The 13,235-nt window shown below is 45.1% G+C and overlaps 1 protein-coding gene across 1 annotated transcript in view; it reads left to right on the top strand.

Moving 5' to 3' along the window:
* The first annotated feature begins 2,718 nt into the window (after window positions 1–2,718).
* VAV3 (vav guanine nucleotide exchange factor 3) overlaps window positions 2,719–13,235 on the top strand; it is a 152,157-nt gene continuing 141,640 nt past the window's right edge. Inside the window, exon 1 of the mRNA XM_065742663.1 lies at window positions 2,719–2,922. Within this exon, the coding sequence (XP_065598735.1) occupies window positions 2,719–2,922 (204 nt within the window). The remainder of the gene's footprint in view (window positions 2,923–13,235) is intronic.

Genomic DNA, 13,235 nt, shown 5'->3' with positions numbered 1-13,235 from the left:
ACCTTAAGAGCCAGAACCAATAGCTTATAAAGCAAATTGGGTTTCTCTCAATAAAATAACAAGAGAGAAGCTGGAAAGCTGCCACTTTCACAGGATGCAGCACAGGGTAAAAAGCAAAGAAAACAAATTTATGATGATGTCTCTAGCAAGGAGACAGTTGTCTCCTGGAAGGAAAGTGAAAACATGCAAAAGCTCTTTTTGGGTGCGCTTTGGTGTACAATTCTCCTTCAGTCCTGTTGTTCTTTTCATAGAATTATTTTTAGTTTTGGATTTCTGTGGCTGTTTTGCAGCACTCTGAACGTGGAAATGAAAGCCCAAAATGTTACTGGTGTCTTTATGAGAATATAAAGATAAAACTACTTTAGTGAATTGCTTAGTAATGTGCTGGGGCTGGAGTGGGGAGGCAGTATATAAAATACCTCAAGCTTTTTTGAGTAATTGAAATGGAGACCTTGCTGTTAGGTCCAGAAGTGTCAGCTTGTGCTGGTGGAGGAGATGGCTGCCATGGCCTCCAACTGGTCCGTTACTGGAGAATGAGGATGGAAATAGCTCAGACTTCCACTGTGTTTTCAACATCTGGTTCATCTAAAGTACTGGTATTGCAGCTGTAGCATGGTGAGGTTTTTCTTTTTGTATCTGTTAACGTGGACAATGTAGGAAGCTGAAGAAGGCTGAGGATAGTGTTTCAACAGGAGAATGGTGAACATGTGCATATTCCCATTCCTCAGCAGCAGCCAGCCCGCTGCTCTTGGTAAGGCTGTGCTGACCTTGAGTTTAGGCTATAGCTCTGCTTTGCCCCTTCCCTCCTCTCCCCCAACTACGGACAGTTGGTTTTCTGGGATTGCTGTAGAGATGTGGATTCTGCTCCATGTGAGTTTTGAGCAAGCTCCAAGAGCCTTTGCTAAGCTGTACTCAGAACAGGTGTGGGCAGTGTGCACAGACCATACTCCACCCAGAACAAATGAGTGGCTGTGGCACGGTGGTGGTTTTATTATTCCACTTTCAATAAATTCCCATTGCCATTCCTGAACACAGTCAGCTCCATCGTCTTAATGTGCTCAGCCAATGCCATCCCCCCAAATACATTTTTTTTCCTCTTTCCTCTGCTGTATTCCATATTTTGAATAAAATGTAGTCCTTACACACAGTGTAAGAGCTCATGAGCGATTTGGGACTACAAAGCAGGTTTGCAAGGTGATAGTTGGAAGCAATTTTTACAGCACCTGTGGTCTTTGGCTAGAAAGCTTGGAGTGAGGAATTTGGACTGTTCTCATTACCCAGGAGCTGTGATTTGGATCATGTGAGCACCCAGGTGCTGTTGCTGTGGCTGCTGTGCCTCAGAGTCACGCTTCCCCTCCTGGGCCCTGTGTCCCTGCTGTGTGCTGCTCTCAGCTGTTGCTGTGCTGGTGAGCCAGGCTGGGGCAGGGCGGTGGGCACTGTGTAACACTGTATGCGTGGCTGTGTTTCTTGTGCTTGTTTGTTTGCTTTGCTGCGTTCTGGATTGGTGTCAGAGTTATGTCTGTTGTGGGCCTGAGAAGGATGGCTGTAGGCACCGCACAGTATTTACTTGCTTGCCACTTGGTGTTTAACTTGTCACAGATAAATAAACAAGCCTTCTCCCAGGCAGTGTTTGATCAAGAATATAATAAAACAGCTCTGCTGTTCAATCTGATGGCTGATGATAACCAAACCATGACAGGTTGTTGATTCCAGTCCTTTTTGATGCAGGCAAGAAACTGCTGCTGCTGCTCCCACTCCTCTTGGGGAGGCAGTGCGGCAGGGCCAGTCTTGTGCTGTGCAGTCCTGCACTCCTGATCTGAAGTTAAAGGGCCCTTCCTGCTCAGGAAGATGCCTGGGCAGCAGGGCTGTGCTTGCGGCAACATGAGGCAGCGCCAGAAGGCTGCTGGGATGCACGTGTCAGGTGAAGGCCTCATCACATTGTAAGGTTACATCCCCAGCAGCTGTGTGTTGTTGCTGGGGAGGAGCTATTAACAGCTCTCAGGGCAGTTGCTTGCTGGGCAGTGGATGCTGGGATCGGGGGACACTCGGGGCAGCTGTGGGCAGCACCAGCTGTGTTCTCTCTCAGAAGGCGTTCTCACCCCACGCCGTGCTTTTTTTGTCTCTGGTTTTTAAAAAACGAGTGTAATTCAAAGGTGGGGGAAAAAAGATGGTGGTTTTTTTTGTTTGTTTTTTTGTTACTGTTGTGCTAATAGACTTGAAGAGAAAGTGACATTTCAGCCCAGCTTTAGAAACGCAGACGTGGAGAGCAATGCAAACTGCTGACTGCAGTGTAGGTTTTTTTGAGCTGCTTAAGTCATTTTTAGTAACTTAACGCTGGGATTATTTTTCCTTGAAGGTGCCTGAGCGCTCTTCAGAAGCTATGGAGCTATTTTTTAATTATTACTATGTAAAATAAGTATAATACTGAAATGGGCGCGGGGCAGAGCTCGGTGAAGCGGCGCTGCCCCTCGCGGCGTTCCCTCCCGCCGCTGGAGCTGCTGAGCGGCACCTGCCGGCCCCGGCGCCTCGCGCCCGCTGTAACCGGAGCGCGCTGGGGGCTGCGCACACCCGGCCCCGCGCGCGGACGCACCTGAGCCCCCACGAGGGGGCGGTGGGGCCCCGCCCGGCGGGGCGGGGCGGCGCGAGGCGGGCCGGGCCGGCCGCGGCGGCGGCGGCGGAGGGCGCAGCGGGTGCCGCCGCGGCCGCAGCGTGGCGGGGATGGAGCCGTGGAAGCAGTGCGGGCAGTGGCTGATCAGCTGCAAGGTGCTGCCGCCCAACCACCGGGTCACCTGGGACACGGCCCAGGTCTTCGACCTGGCGCAGACGCTGCGAGACGGCGTGCTGCTGTGCCAGCTGCTCAACAACCTGCGCAGCCACTCCATCAACCTCAAGGAGATCAACTTGCGCCCGCAGATGTCCCAGGTGAGGCCGCGGGGCCGTCGCCGTCCCGCACTGCCCCTCCCCACGCGCGTCCGCGGTGCCCCTGCGCTCTTTGTGAGAGGCTCCGGGCTCCGCCCGGCAGCGCCGCTGCTGCTGCTCCCGGCCCGCGGCGGGGGCTCAGCTCCGAGCGGGGGAGCTGAGGCTGAACGCGGCGGGTCTCGGGGCAGCCCCGCAACGTGCGGTGCGGTGCAGAGGGGAAGTTTCCCGCAGCCCTGCGGCGAGGAGCGAGCTCGGCTTCGCGTTTCTGCGCGCGCCGGTGCTCGCCGCGGTCGGCTCATCACGTCAGTAGCGTCAATAGCCCCTTGCCGTGTCGTTCTTCGGGGGTTGCAGCGGTGCTCGAGGATGCGGGCTCCTGCCTGCGGCGCTCCTCGCAGCCACGCACTGCGACCGGGAACCCGCAGCACCACGGGAGTCCGACGCCTCGTGTTCGACTCTTCCAAGTGATGTTTTGGTTACATAATAACATAGTGCCAAATTCATCCGGTTTCGGGTGCGTTTTTTGGTCGCGGCTGCTGTTTCGCTGCCGCCTCGCAAAGGCAGCCCTGCGCCGAGGTGCAGATGCAGCAGTGCCGGGGCTCCGCGCTGCCGCCCCCTACGCACCTCCGCCCGTGGGGAAGCTGAAGCCTCGGGGCTCGCGTGGGTCCCAACGCGCTGGGAAAGGGATGCCTTGCACCGTGTCACGTCGTTGTGGAACCTATCAGAACGAGAGCCGCCGTTCGTGGTGAGGGCCCCGGCAAAAGTCGGTAGTGAAAGACGCCTTGGAGGGGAGTGTTCTTTGTCCCCGTTTACTCATGAGGCCTACTACTTCGTTACTTTTTAATTTCCTTTTCTGGCAACTGTGTTTCATTGCCGACTCATTCCCTGTGGGCATAGTTGGGAGAAAAAAAAGTACTAGCCGTAACTCGGAGGGTTAGGGCAGAAGTCCCCATGCTGCTGTGCTGCAATGAAAGCATGAGATGACTGTCCTGGTGTAGCTGCATTGGATTGGAAGGGTCCGAGGGGTGTCCCGGTGTAGAAGTTCAGGGTTGAAAGGGCTCGATGATTGTCCTAGTGAGCTGTGTTGAATGTGACAAATGTCTTAGTGGAGTTGTGTTGCTCAGGAAGGGTGTAATTGACTGTCCTGATGTCGAATCAGAAGGGCATGATGACTGTCTTGGTGTAGCTGTGTTGGATTGGAAAGGCATGATGGCTGTTCTGGTGCAGCTGTGCTGGATCAGAAGGGTGTGATGGGTGTCCTAGTGTTCCTAGGAGCTCCAGGGCCTGTTTCAGTTGTGCACGCAGAGGCAGTGCTCTAGCAGCATGGGGAGATGTGCTTCCAAATGGAATGGATTTGGAGAGATTCTCCTGGGTCTGTACCATTCAAACTTCTTGAGGGACTTGGGTCTTGTTAACTTGTACCAGAGCCCCGCTTTTATATCTTTGTTATAGGTGGATGGATCACTTCTAAACTGACCCATTTTCACTTGAGCTTGAAGAGCTATAAATAATTTCCATATGAACTGTTGCAAGTGGTTTCCTGCCCTACTTAGAATGGATAAGAAGGATAGAAATAGATTTTCTTTCTCTTTTTTTTTTTTAATTTTGTTGTGTTTTAATGAACTGGTAGATTGTCCTCCTGCTTTTACACTTTATTATTTGGATAGCTAACTGCTTGAATCAACTTCAGTTAGAAGTTAATGTTACTTGCAAAGTCCATTATCAGTTTTATTTTTATTTATGGTGAATAGAACCATAGTGGTCTGTGTTTAAGAATCAAAATGTTCTGTCTTCCTTGCTTAGAGCTGTTTGAGAATCATTATGATCCATATTTAGTTCTTTGTTTTAACTATGAATTATAACTTCAGATCTTTGGAGTACTTATGATGCAGATTTTGAGCTTAATACTTGTATTATGTATACTGGAACTGTTTCCCAGATAAGAGGAGTCTCCTGTTTGCATCCCTGCTGCATACCCAAGGCACATGAACTGTGCTGTGCTGCACACTTTCCTCACCTGCACTGATTTCACCCTGAACTTGAGGGAACTGCTGCTGGATCACACCTATAGTGGCTAAACCTACCCTTCTGGTACCTTTGCTTTCTGTGAGATTGAGGCTTGTCTGTCTTTGTGAGGTTCTGTGGGGTTTGATTAAAAGCCTCTTAGATTACAGGAGGTGGTTTTTATGGAAAGAATCATTCAGAGAAAAAATTCAGGAATGGTTATAAATAATGCAATAAATAGAACTTCTGCAAGTTGCTTGTGTTTGGCTGTCATGACTGTAAAGAAAGCCAACCAGTAACTTGTGCTGAGGTCTCAGAGACTGCTAACTTTGTGAGAGTAACTTGGAGTCTGCCGAGCTCTGAGTTGCAAGTTTTGTTGAGATAACTTGTGCTGGCATACTGGTGCTTTTGATGCATTGTAGGATCTTAGACCTTACAGAAACATGAGCTGATTCTCCCTGTCCTTGTGAAGCACTGGTCTAGGGACCTTGGAGGCATGGGCTGCCAGAGCAGTTGGGCATTAGGATTCAGCCTGTAGTCATGCAGCCTGCTTGAATCCTGCTGTGTCTGTACTGCTCAACTGAGCTGCTCGAAACTCCTGTGGCCCTTTTCTGTTATCATCTGAAATGGAGCTACTGTTCCTCTGCTTCATGACCTGATGTTGTTTGCTGCTGCACAAACTGAGTACAGTCAGGGGATTCTTAGTGCACTTTTTGTGCAATAAAACCAGAGTAAGAGAAGGATGGAGGTGAAGGGACCTCATGGGAAGCAAACTGCACAGTTTTAGCTTTGGCTTGTGCTGGTCTTGACCTCTGTCAAATCTTTACCAGTGAAGCAGGTTTTCATGTCTAGTTACAGTCACCAGTGTCAAAAAAAAAAAAAAAAGAAAAAAGGGAAGGTGCGTGATGCTGCCCCAGGCAGAGTTGGGAGTAGCTGCTGGCTCAAGGATAGCAGTTATGTCTCTTCCTTTCCTCTACATGTTTATTTTTTTTTTCAGATAGAATGTGGCAGATCAAATGTCTGTAATGCTCATCAGCTCTGCTTGGCAGCACTTGGTAACCCATTAAACGCTCCATCAGAAGCACAGAGGGATTGCAGTTTGTACTGTCTCTTTAGTGCCGTGTGTCAGAGAGGCTCCATGCAGTGGGACAGAGAGCTGCTGGAGGAACACCAGGCTGCTGGCAGGGCAGGAGCAGAAACTGAGGTTGGTGCCTGGCTTTGCAACACTGGCACTTGCTCAGCCAAGTGGCAACACCATGCATTTTGTTCTGTGAGCTGCCCAGTGTGGGGCTATCTGTCTGTCCCGCCACTGGCTTCTCATTTTCTGTTATAGCTGTTCTCATGGGCAGTCTGTACTAGGCATCTCAAGTTGTGGATTCAGCTCCTCCACCTTGGAGATGATGCCTGCATAACAGAAGTGTCTCAGTGGTTTTAGATTGCAAAACATTGGATTTAGAAGCTATTTGGATGTTGGCTGTTATTGCTAGCGTTTCTGTGTTTATGATGATGAGCGTGGTTACAGTGATCTGACCTTGGAAGAACAGAAGTCGATTCAGTCACTCATGCAGAGAACAAACCTCACCTGCAGCAAGGACCAGTGGCACTGTGCTTTGCTGACCAGTTTCCCACCTCTGGGAGCTGAATGCTGCGTGCTTTTGTCTGAGTGCTGGGTTACTTGTGGAAAAACTACATGTGGGCTTTGTATGAGAATGGCCACAGCTGAGCTCAGGGACTTCCATGACCAGGTGTTTTCACTGTGACTGAGGAGAACAGTGGTGTTGGCTCCAGTTAGAACCCTCGTGTCAGCCCAAACCCGTTGCACTGTTTGACCTCTTGAGGGGTAGTGACATCACTTGTCATTTTCATCCGGTGCGTGTGCAATCAGAAAAGAAGATTCTGTAGACAAATCTTGTGTGTATCTTTTGGACCTTAAAGCTAATTGTGGGAGGGTCTCATTCAGACCTGAGAGTTGGCAGTGCTTCTTCTGGTGCTGTGCAGTCTTGCTGCAGGCATGCACTCTCTTGTGAAAAAGGGTAAAGAGCTGGCAGGGAGGGAGCTGGAAGAGGCACTGTGCTCAGTGCATTGCGGGTATGACAGGAGTGCTGGTGTAAGGCAGCCTTCCCCTGAAGTCTGCTGCTGGTGCTGGAGGATGAAATGGTGTGGTTTGCCATTGGCATCTCCCTCGGAGCCATTCCCTGCAGCTGTTTGCTTTGCTAACATGGGTTGAGAGAAATAATGAAAATAGAAGCGATCCGTAACAGAGAGTACTAATCCTAATGTTTAATCTTAATCATAAAAGAACTTGAATAATTTATCATCAGAAATATAAAACCTAAACCAGCGGATTACAATGGATTTGTGGAAGATGTCATCTGTTTAATGCTTATATTTTATCTTTAATACTTTGCAAGCTAGTTTTGAAATAACTAAATGCCTTGCAGAAAGTAACTTACAAGAAATTGCCAAACAGGAAAGCTGTGCTTAATGCAATACTGGCATGGGAGCTGTTGACAAGGGAGATGGTGACAGATTATATATTAAAAATAATGATTTCCTATTATTCTAATAAAAAATAATCCTCAGTTTGTATTAAAAGTTCAAATGTTCTCTAATTTTAGGGAGTTTGTCATGCTTGATGTGACCATGCATTCTGAGGAAGTTCATTATCTTTGTTGTCCCCATTATGTTTTTGGTATCTGAGCTTTCTTGCAGGAGCTCCTTGTCCTTGCTGAGGATGTTCAGGAAACCACAGGATGTGGGCACACCAGGAGACGTGCCTCTGCTTCACAACTTGGTTGAGAGAAGTTGAGTACTTGTTTGTACTTCAGCCCGCTACACATCTTTAACGTATTTAACCTTATTTCTGTGATTAGTCTAAATGAAAACTGGGATATGTAACAGTTGCTCTGAAAGTAATACCTCTTATTTTATTATGTTGGCCCACAGTGTCAGAGGCTGATGTTGGTATGGCAGTAGAGGTTGAACCTTCCCACCAATATTCCATTCCATGTTGTTGCCACGTGACAAATAGCAGCAGAGGGGCAGCCATTGAATTTCTCTATGTGGAAAAATGGCACTCATTGACATTCATTAATGTTTGCTGAATGTTTATGGAGACCAAACAGTGAGGTGGTGGGTGGTGTGTTTCAGCAGTGGTGACAGTGAAAGTGAGTCACCTTTGCTGGTGTAGGTTGTTACAAGTGTGGCATGCAGGCTCTTGTTTGTTGCTGGTGAAAAAGCATGGCTAATGTATGGCTATATTGAAAAATGGTGTTTTGTGGCTGAGAGTTTGCTCTATCTGATAGTGTTATTGTGCTCTTTCTATCTGTTCTAGTTTCTGTGGAAACCAACATTATTATCCATATATATCCATAAATATGCTGTGTGTAAATATAGATGTATATTCTGCATATTGGGCTTTGTGAAATATTTCAAACGAATTTTTCTTCAAAGCAAAACTGTAACGTGACCTCTGTTTTATGCTAACAGAAGCAGCAGACAAAAAACAAGTGACTTGGTTTTGTATTGTAGGTAATTCTGCTTACCTTAGCATGGAGACAGTAGCATTGTAAACTGATGTTCAGGTTATTTTGGGTTGAGGGGGGAAGGCTGCAGTTGTGCTAAATTTATATTGCAGAGTTTATTTACATGCTACATTTATGGTACAATTATTAAATGTAGCCAATGCATCTTGGCAAGAATTGCCTAAAATGTCACCTCCTGCACAAAGGCTTAGTGTGCTGGAGGTTGTATAATATAGTGGCAGGAAAAACACTAGTGCTGGTTTCTCATGGAGGCCATAGTGTTTGTCAGCTGTGGATAGTTTAACTCAGAGTCTGTGCTTGGTGTGCTACTCCATAATGTGGGAGAAGCCAAGCTATTTCCTGCTCCTTGTCTGACAGAGGTGGGAGACCTGTTGCAGTGGTCAGCTGAAAAGACTGTGAGAAGGAAAGAATGAATTCTGAGAAAGGAGGAAACAATGGGAAGATGCAATCTCCCACTTCTTACAAGTGTGAACTGGAAAGAAAGGTCAGGAGAAGATGAGAGATTGATCAAAAAGCGTACCAGCAAGTGAGATTCTTTGGGATTTTGTGAGGACTGGAAAAAGCAATTAACATTTATGCTGAGATAAATACAGGAAAACAGTGTTGGTTATGCCATGGTATTCTGTAATGATAATGGTGTTACTGTTCAATGTCAGTGTGCTGTTCCCTGCTGCCACAGGCTCCTCTGGGTCTGCCATGTGTGGGGGCTTGTTCCCAGGCTGTGGCACTGGATGTGGGACTGGCTTTATGCCGTTTGTGTGCGGGTGACATAGCAGATGGTGTATTTCTCACCCTTATCCTTTCTTCATTTCATGTGAAGTTCAGGAGAGTAGTAGTAGTAGTTCTTCAACAAACAAGCAAAACAAAATCAACAACTCTCTTCTCTACCAAAGAACTTCAGTTAATTTCTTCATATTGCTCTAAAGCGGCATCGCAGAATTTCTATATTGTTCTACAGTACTCCATAACAGTGTTTTCTATCATCTATGCTGTGTTGTTTCAGCGTTTTAAAAAGAGCTTCACAAGAAATGTATTACTTGATATATGCTTTGGTGAATTGGCTATGAATCTTTTTCTCTGTGTTCTCCAGTTGATCCAGCATCACCTGGAACTGCCTTCTCTTTGCTGTCACTTTACTTTGACAAGCCAAGTTTGAGATTTGAGACATTGTGAAATTGCTGCTGTCTGTTAACACACAAACTGGAATCTGAACCACTGTCTTTACGGTGATGTGTTGAATTTGTATATTTAGGAGAAAGATGTTTCCTCAAAGCTCAGTGAATGCTATTGGCTCCAATTAAATCTGTAGTCAAGTGGGAGCATGTACTTCAGATAAATATCAGTCAATGACTCTTTCCTTCATCCTGTATTAAATGACAGTAGTGGATGTCTTGGTAACATGAAGCAGTGAAGGCCTATTAATAGGATATTTGATTCTTAGTATTTTCAGAACATGAAACTTCAGTCACAAATTGCATAATATAGCAGTATCATAGCAATTTGTATGTAAGCCACTCAAGTAGTATTTAATACACTTGCAGACCTCCAGGTAAAAACTTGATTGGGAAAATTACATGTGGCTGTCTTGTTTTACAGCATAAATATTTTGGACCGGCAAATTACCATTTAATCAAAGTTATACTTTAATTTGGTTAGTAGGGATTTGGTTTAGTCTGTCACTACCTATTTTTCACTAGTTTTATCCATCTAAAAATAATGTGTAAGATACTTCAGATTTTATAGGAAATGTGATACAATTGCCCTATAGAAACGAACAAAATATGTATTTAAAATTGTTGCTATAATATGTTTTCTGGAAAACCAAAAGCATATTTAAAGCATATTTGTAAGTGGCAAAGCTTCTCAGGACAGGAGGGTTTTTATTGCCAAATCCTTGGTGCTATCAAATTTTTAGAGATTTTTTTAGAGATTTACCCTCTGGATAGAGTGAGATAGTATTCCAGGTTGTATAATGTACTTTTCTGAACTGACAGTTGCTTATTTTAAACTATTTTTAGAAAATTCTACTGAAATTTAATTTCCCACCTGTTTTTTTCTCTTGTCTCATTTGGTGTGGATCTCTCTTCAGTTTTGGGAAGCTTGGTGTGAAGTAATGGTTTGTGGGCCACTGGGAATCCAGTTAATTTGTATGATCTATATGCTCTTCTCTGAGAAATCAGGTTTCTGTTGCCTGTGAGGCCCTTAGTTAATCATGTTATCTCATTAGTACAAAGCTTTAGCAATAGTAAATGGAACACTAATTGTTGTCTACTGTTAAAAGTACTGATTAAGAAACAAAAAAACAACAACATAGCAATTGTGTGGTAGATTGCCAGTGACATAGCATTCCTCAATTTTTTTGTTTTATTTTTTGAAGAAATTGTAAGTTTACCGTGGCTGACGGGAGGAATATAAGAAAATAAGTGCCAATTAAAAACAACTAACTGGGATTAAAAGTGTACCAAGGCTGAAATGTTCCCCTTTGGGGCAGAAGTGGTGTTTGGGTGGAGCTTCTCTGCACTGATTTCTTGGTGGAGGTTGTCATGAATGTAGGACTGTCTTTCCATCTCAGAACTCAGTTACCATTTCCATGCTGTAGGAGGACAGGATTGGAGAGCTATCCCCTAAAACTTTAAAAATAGGTGTCAGATTTTGTAGCTCAACTTGCAGGGCTGCAGATAGATTTGCAAAACTGTTCATTTTTGAAATGTGACTCCTGAGTGTTGCATCTCTTTTATGTAGTATTCTAGTGAAGAATAGTGGTTTCATTTCATGTTGTTTGTCAAATTTGTGATGAAGCAGTTCTACAGGAAAATTAAACCTCAAAGTTTTGCAGGAATGCCGTTCTTGGGAGATGTTCTTTAAACTATTTGAAAAAAGAAATGTGGTACTTAGTTTTTCTGGTTTCATGCTGAGTGTCATTAGGATTTGACCTCAAAATTCAGTGTTTCAATGAAGTTGTGTTAAAGTTTAATGAACTTAAATGTACCTTTCATCCTGATTTAAAATAACATTTCAAAATCTGTGCTATGATTCCTTCAGGTTATTTCATTTTCCTGTTGGCTCTGCTAGTGACTGCCTCTCTTCAATTTACCTTAGTTCTCACGTTTTCCTACTGACTCAGGTGGCTTGATCTCATTTATTGTGTCCGGGAACCCAGACTGCTCTGTGAATAGTGAGAGCTGTTGCTCTGACAGCTGTGGGTTTTGGGGGAGTAGATTTTTTTTTTTGTCTTCTTTTCCTTCATTTTGAGTCATCTCAGTTCTGCAGCTTGTTCTGCCCTTTCCACCCACATTCAGGGCTACATTACTTTCACCTTCACTCACCTTTCTACCACCCACCCTGGTATTTTTCTCTCCCTCCGGTGCATCTGTTTCCTCATTAACTTCTTTCCTGATGCTCTTTCTTCCTTTCAGTTGTGTTCCCTGCCCTGTTATCCTGTTGGCCTCATCTCTCCACAGTTCTGAAATCTGTTTCCTACATGGATGAGTGATCTGCTGCAGATGCTGCATCGCACATGGGTGTGAGCACTGGGCAGGGGGCTCCAGTGGAAGCCATACTTGTTGGAGGAGCTAATGTGGGGTTTTCAAGGACTTAAGCTGCACTTGTTCAGAAATCTTGTGATATTTTAAACTACTTTTCAGTGATTATTTTTAATAAGTGGTGGTAACCTGACTTTTTTCACTTTATTTCTGCCTGTCCCATCAAACTCTGGAGATGCGTGCCATTTCAGCAGTACTTGAGCAATCTTTTTTTCAGGGACTATGTCCTGAGGGAGCAGTTGCAGATGGGAATGATAGTTATTTTTAACTGCTTTGCTTTTTCAGATTGATTTTCTGTGTTGTTTGCAAGGCAGAAATTACCAGCCCAATGCTAGCCATCTCACTCAGCCTGTAGCTCCCTCAGGCTGGACACTCATCCCCGTCATTTTGTTCTATTTTCCACTGAGATTTACTTTGCTTTTTGGTGGCTGATAGACATGGCAATTTTATTTCTTCTTCCCAGGCTGGAGATGAGGGAAAAATAAACGGTAGAAAATAGTTTGGGGATTTAAATTACCAATCTTTTGGCTGGCGATAGATATTGGAACAGGCTGCCTAGGGAGGGTGGTAGGGTCACCATCTCAAGAGGTTTTCAAGAAAGCAGTAAATGTCACACTGGGTGACGTGGTTTAGAGCACTGATGAACGTGTGCTGATGGCTGGATTAGATGATCTTAGTGGTCTTTCCAACCTTAATGACACTACGACTTTCTGACCTCTTAAAGGATTTAAGATTGTGTCCACCGGATTGTGTCCGTGAGGGACTACCATGAGATCTAATGCAAACCATAAGTCAGAAAATTGAAATTAGGTTTGATGGAAAGTTAAACAGTACTGTATTGGAGATCACTTACAAAATCTTAGTTACTTTATTCAGGCTGTAGCTTGTTTCTTCAGGTCTGAAGTTTTACTCTCCTGCTTTCTTTGGGTAGTTGCTATCATGATAGACCTGGCAAAGTCCTTGATGCTGCAGGCAGAGGAGGTGGCAGTCCCACCAAGGGCTGTGGATATGCTGGAATGGACAGCGCAAGCCATAAGTAGTTACTGTCCTGTAAACAAACATCTCCCGTCCTGATTTGCTCATGTTATTCCATTATTTCTCTCTTTGTGAAAGTGAAGCAGGTCAACACTACCATGTGTTGAGTTAATGCAGGTTCTGATGGGACTAAAATCAAATGTTTTCAGGCAGTTTCTGATCCAAGAGACAAACATGTATTTGAAGCATAATT

This window comes from Cyrtonyx montezumae, unplaced genomic scaffold, assembly GCF_038088225.1.
Source record: "Cyrtonyx montezumae isolate F1298 unplaced genomic scaffold, pur_monq_1.0 scaffold_1, whole genome shotgun sequence".
Lineage (NCBI taxonomy): Eukaryota > Metazoa > Chordata > Aves > Galliformes > Odontophoridae > Cyrtonyx > Cyrtonyx montezumae.
This window is presented reverse-complemented; position numbering and strand designations above follow the sequence as displayed.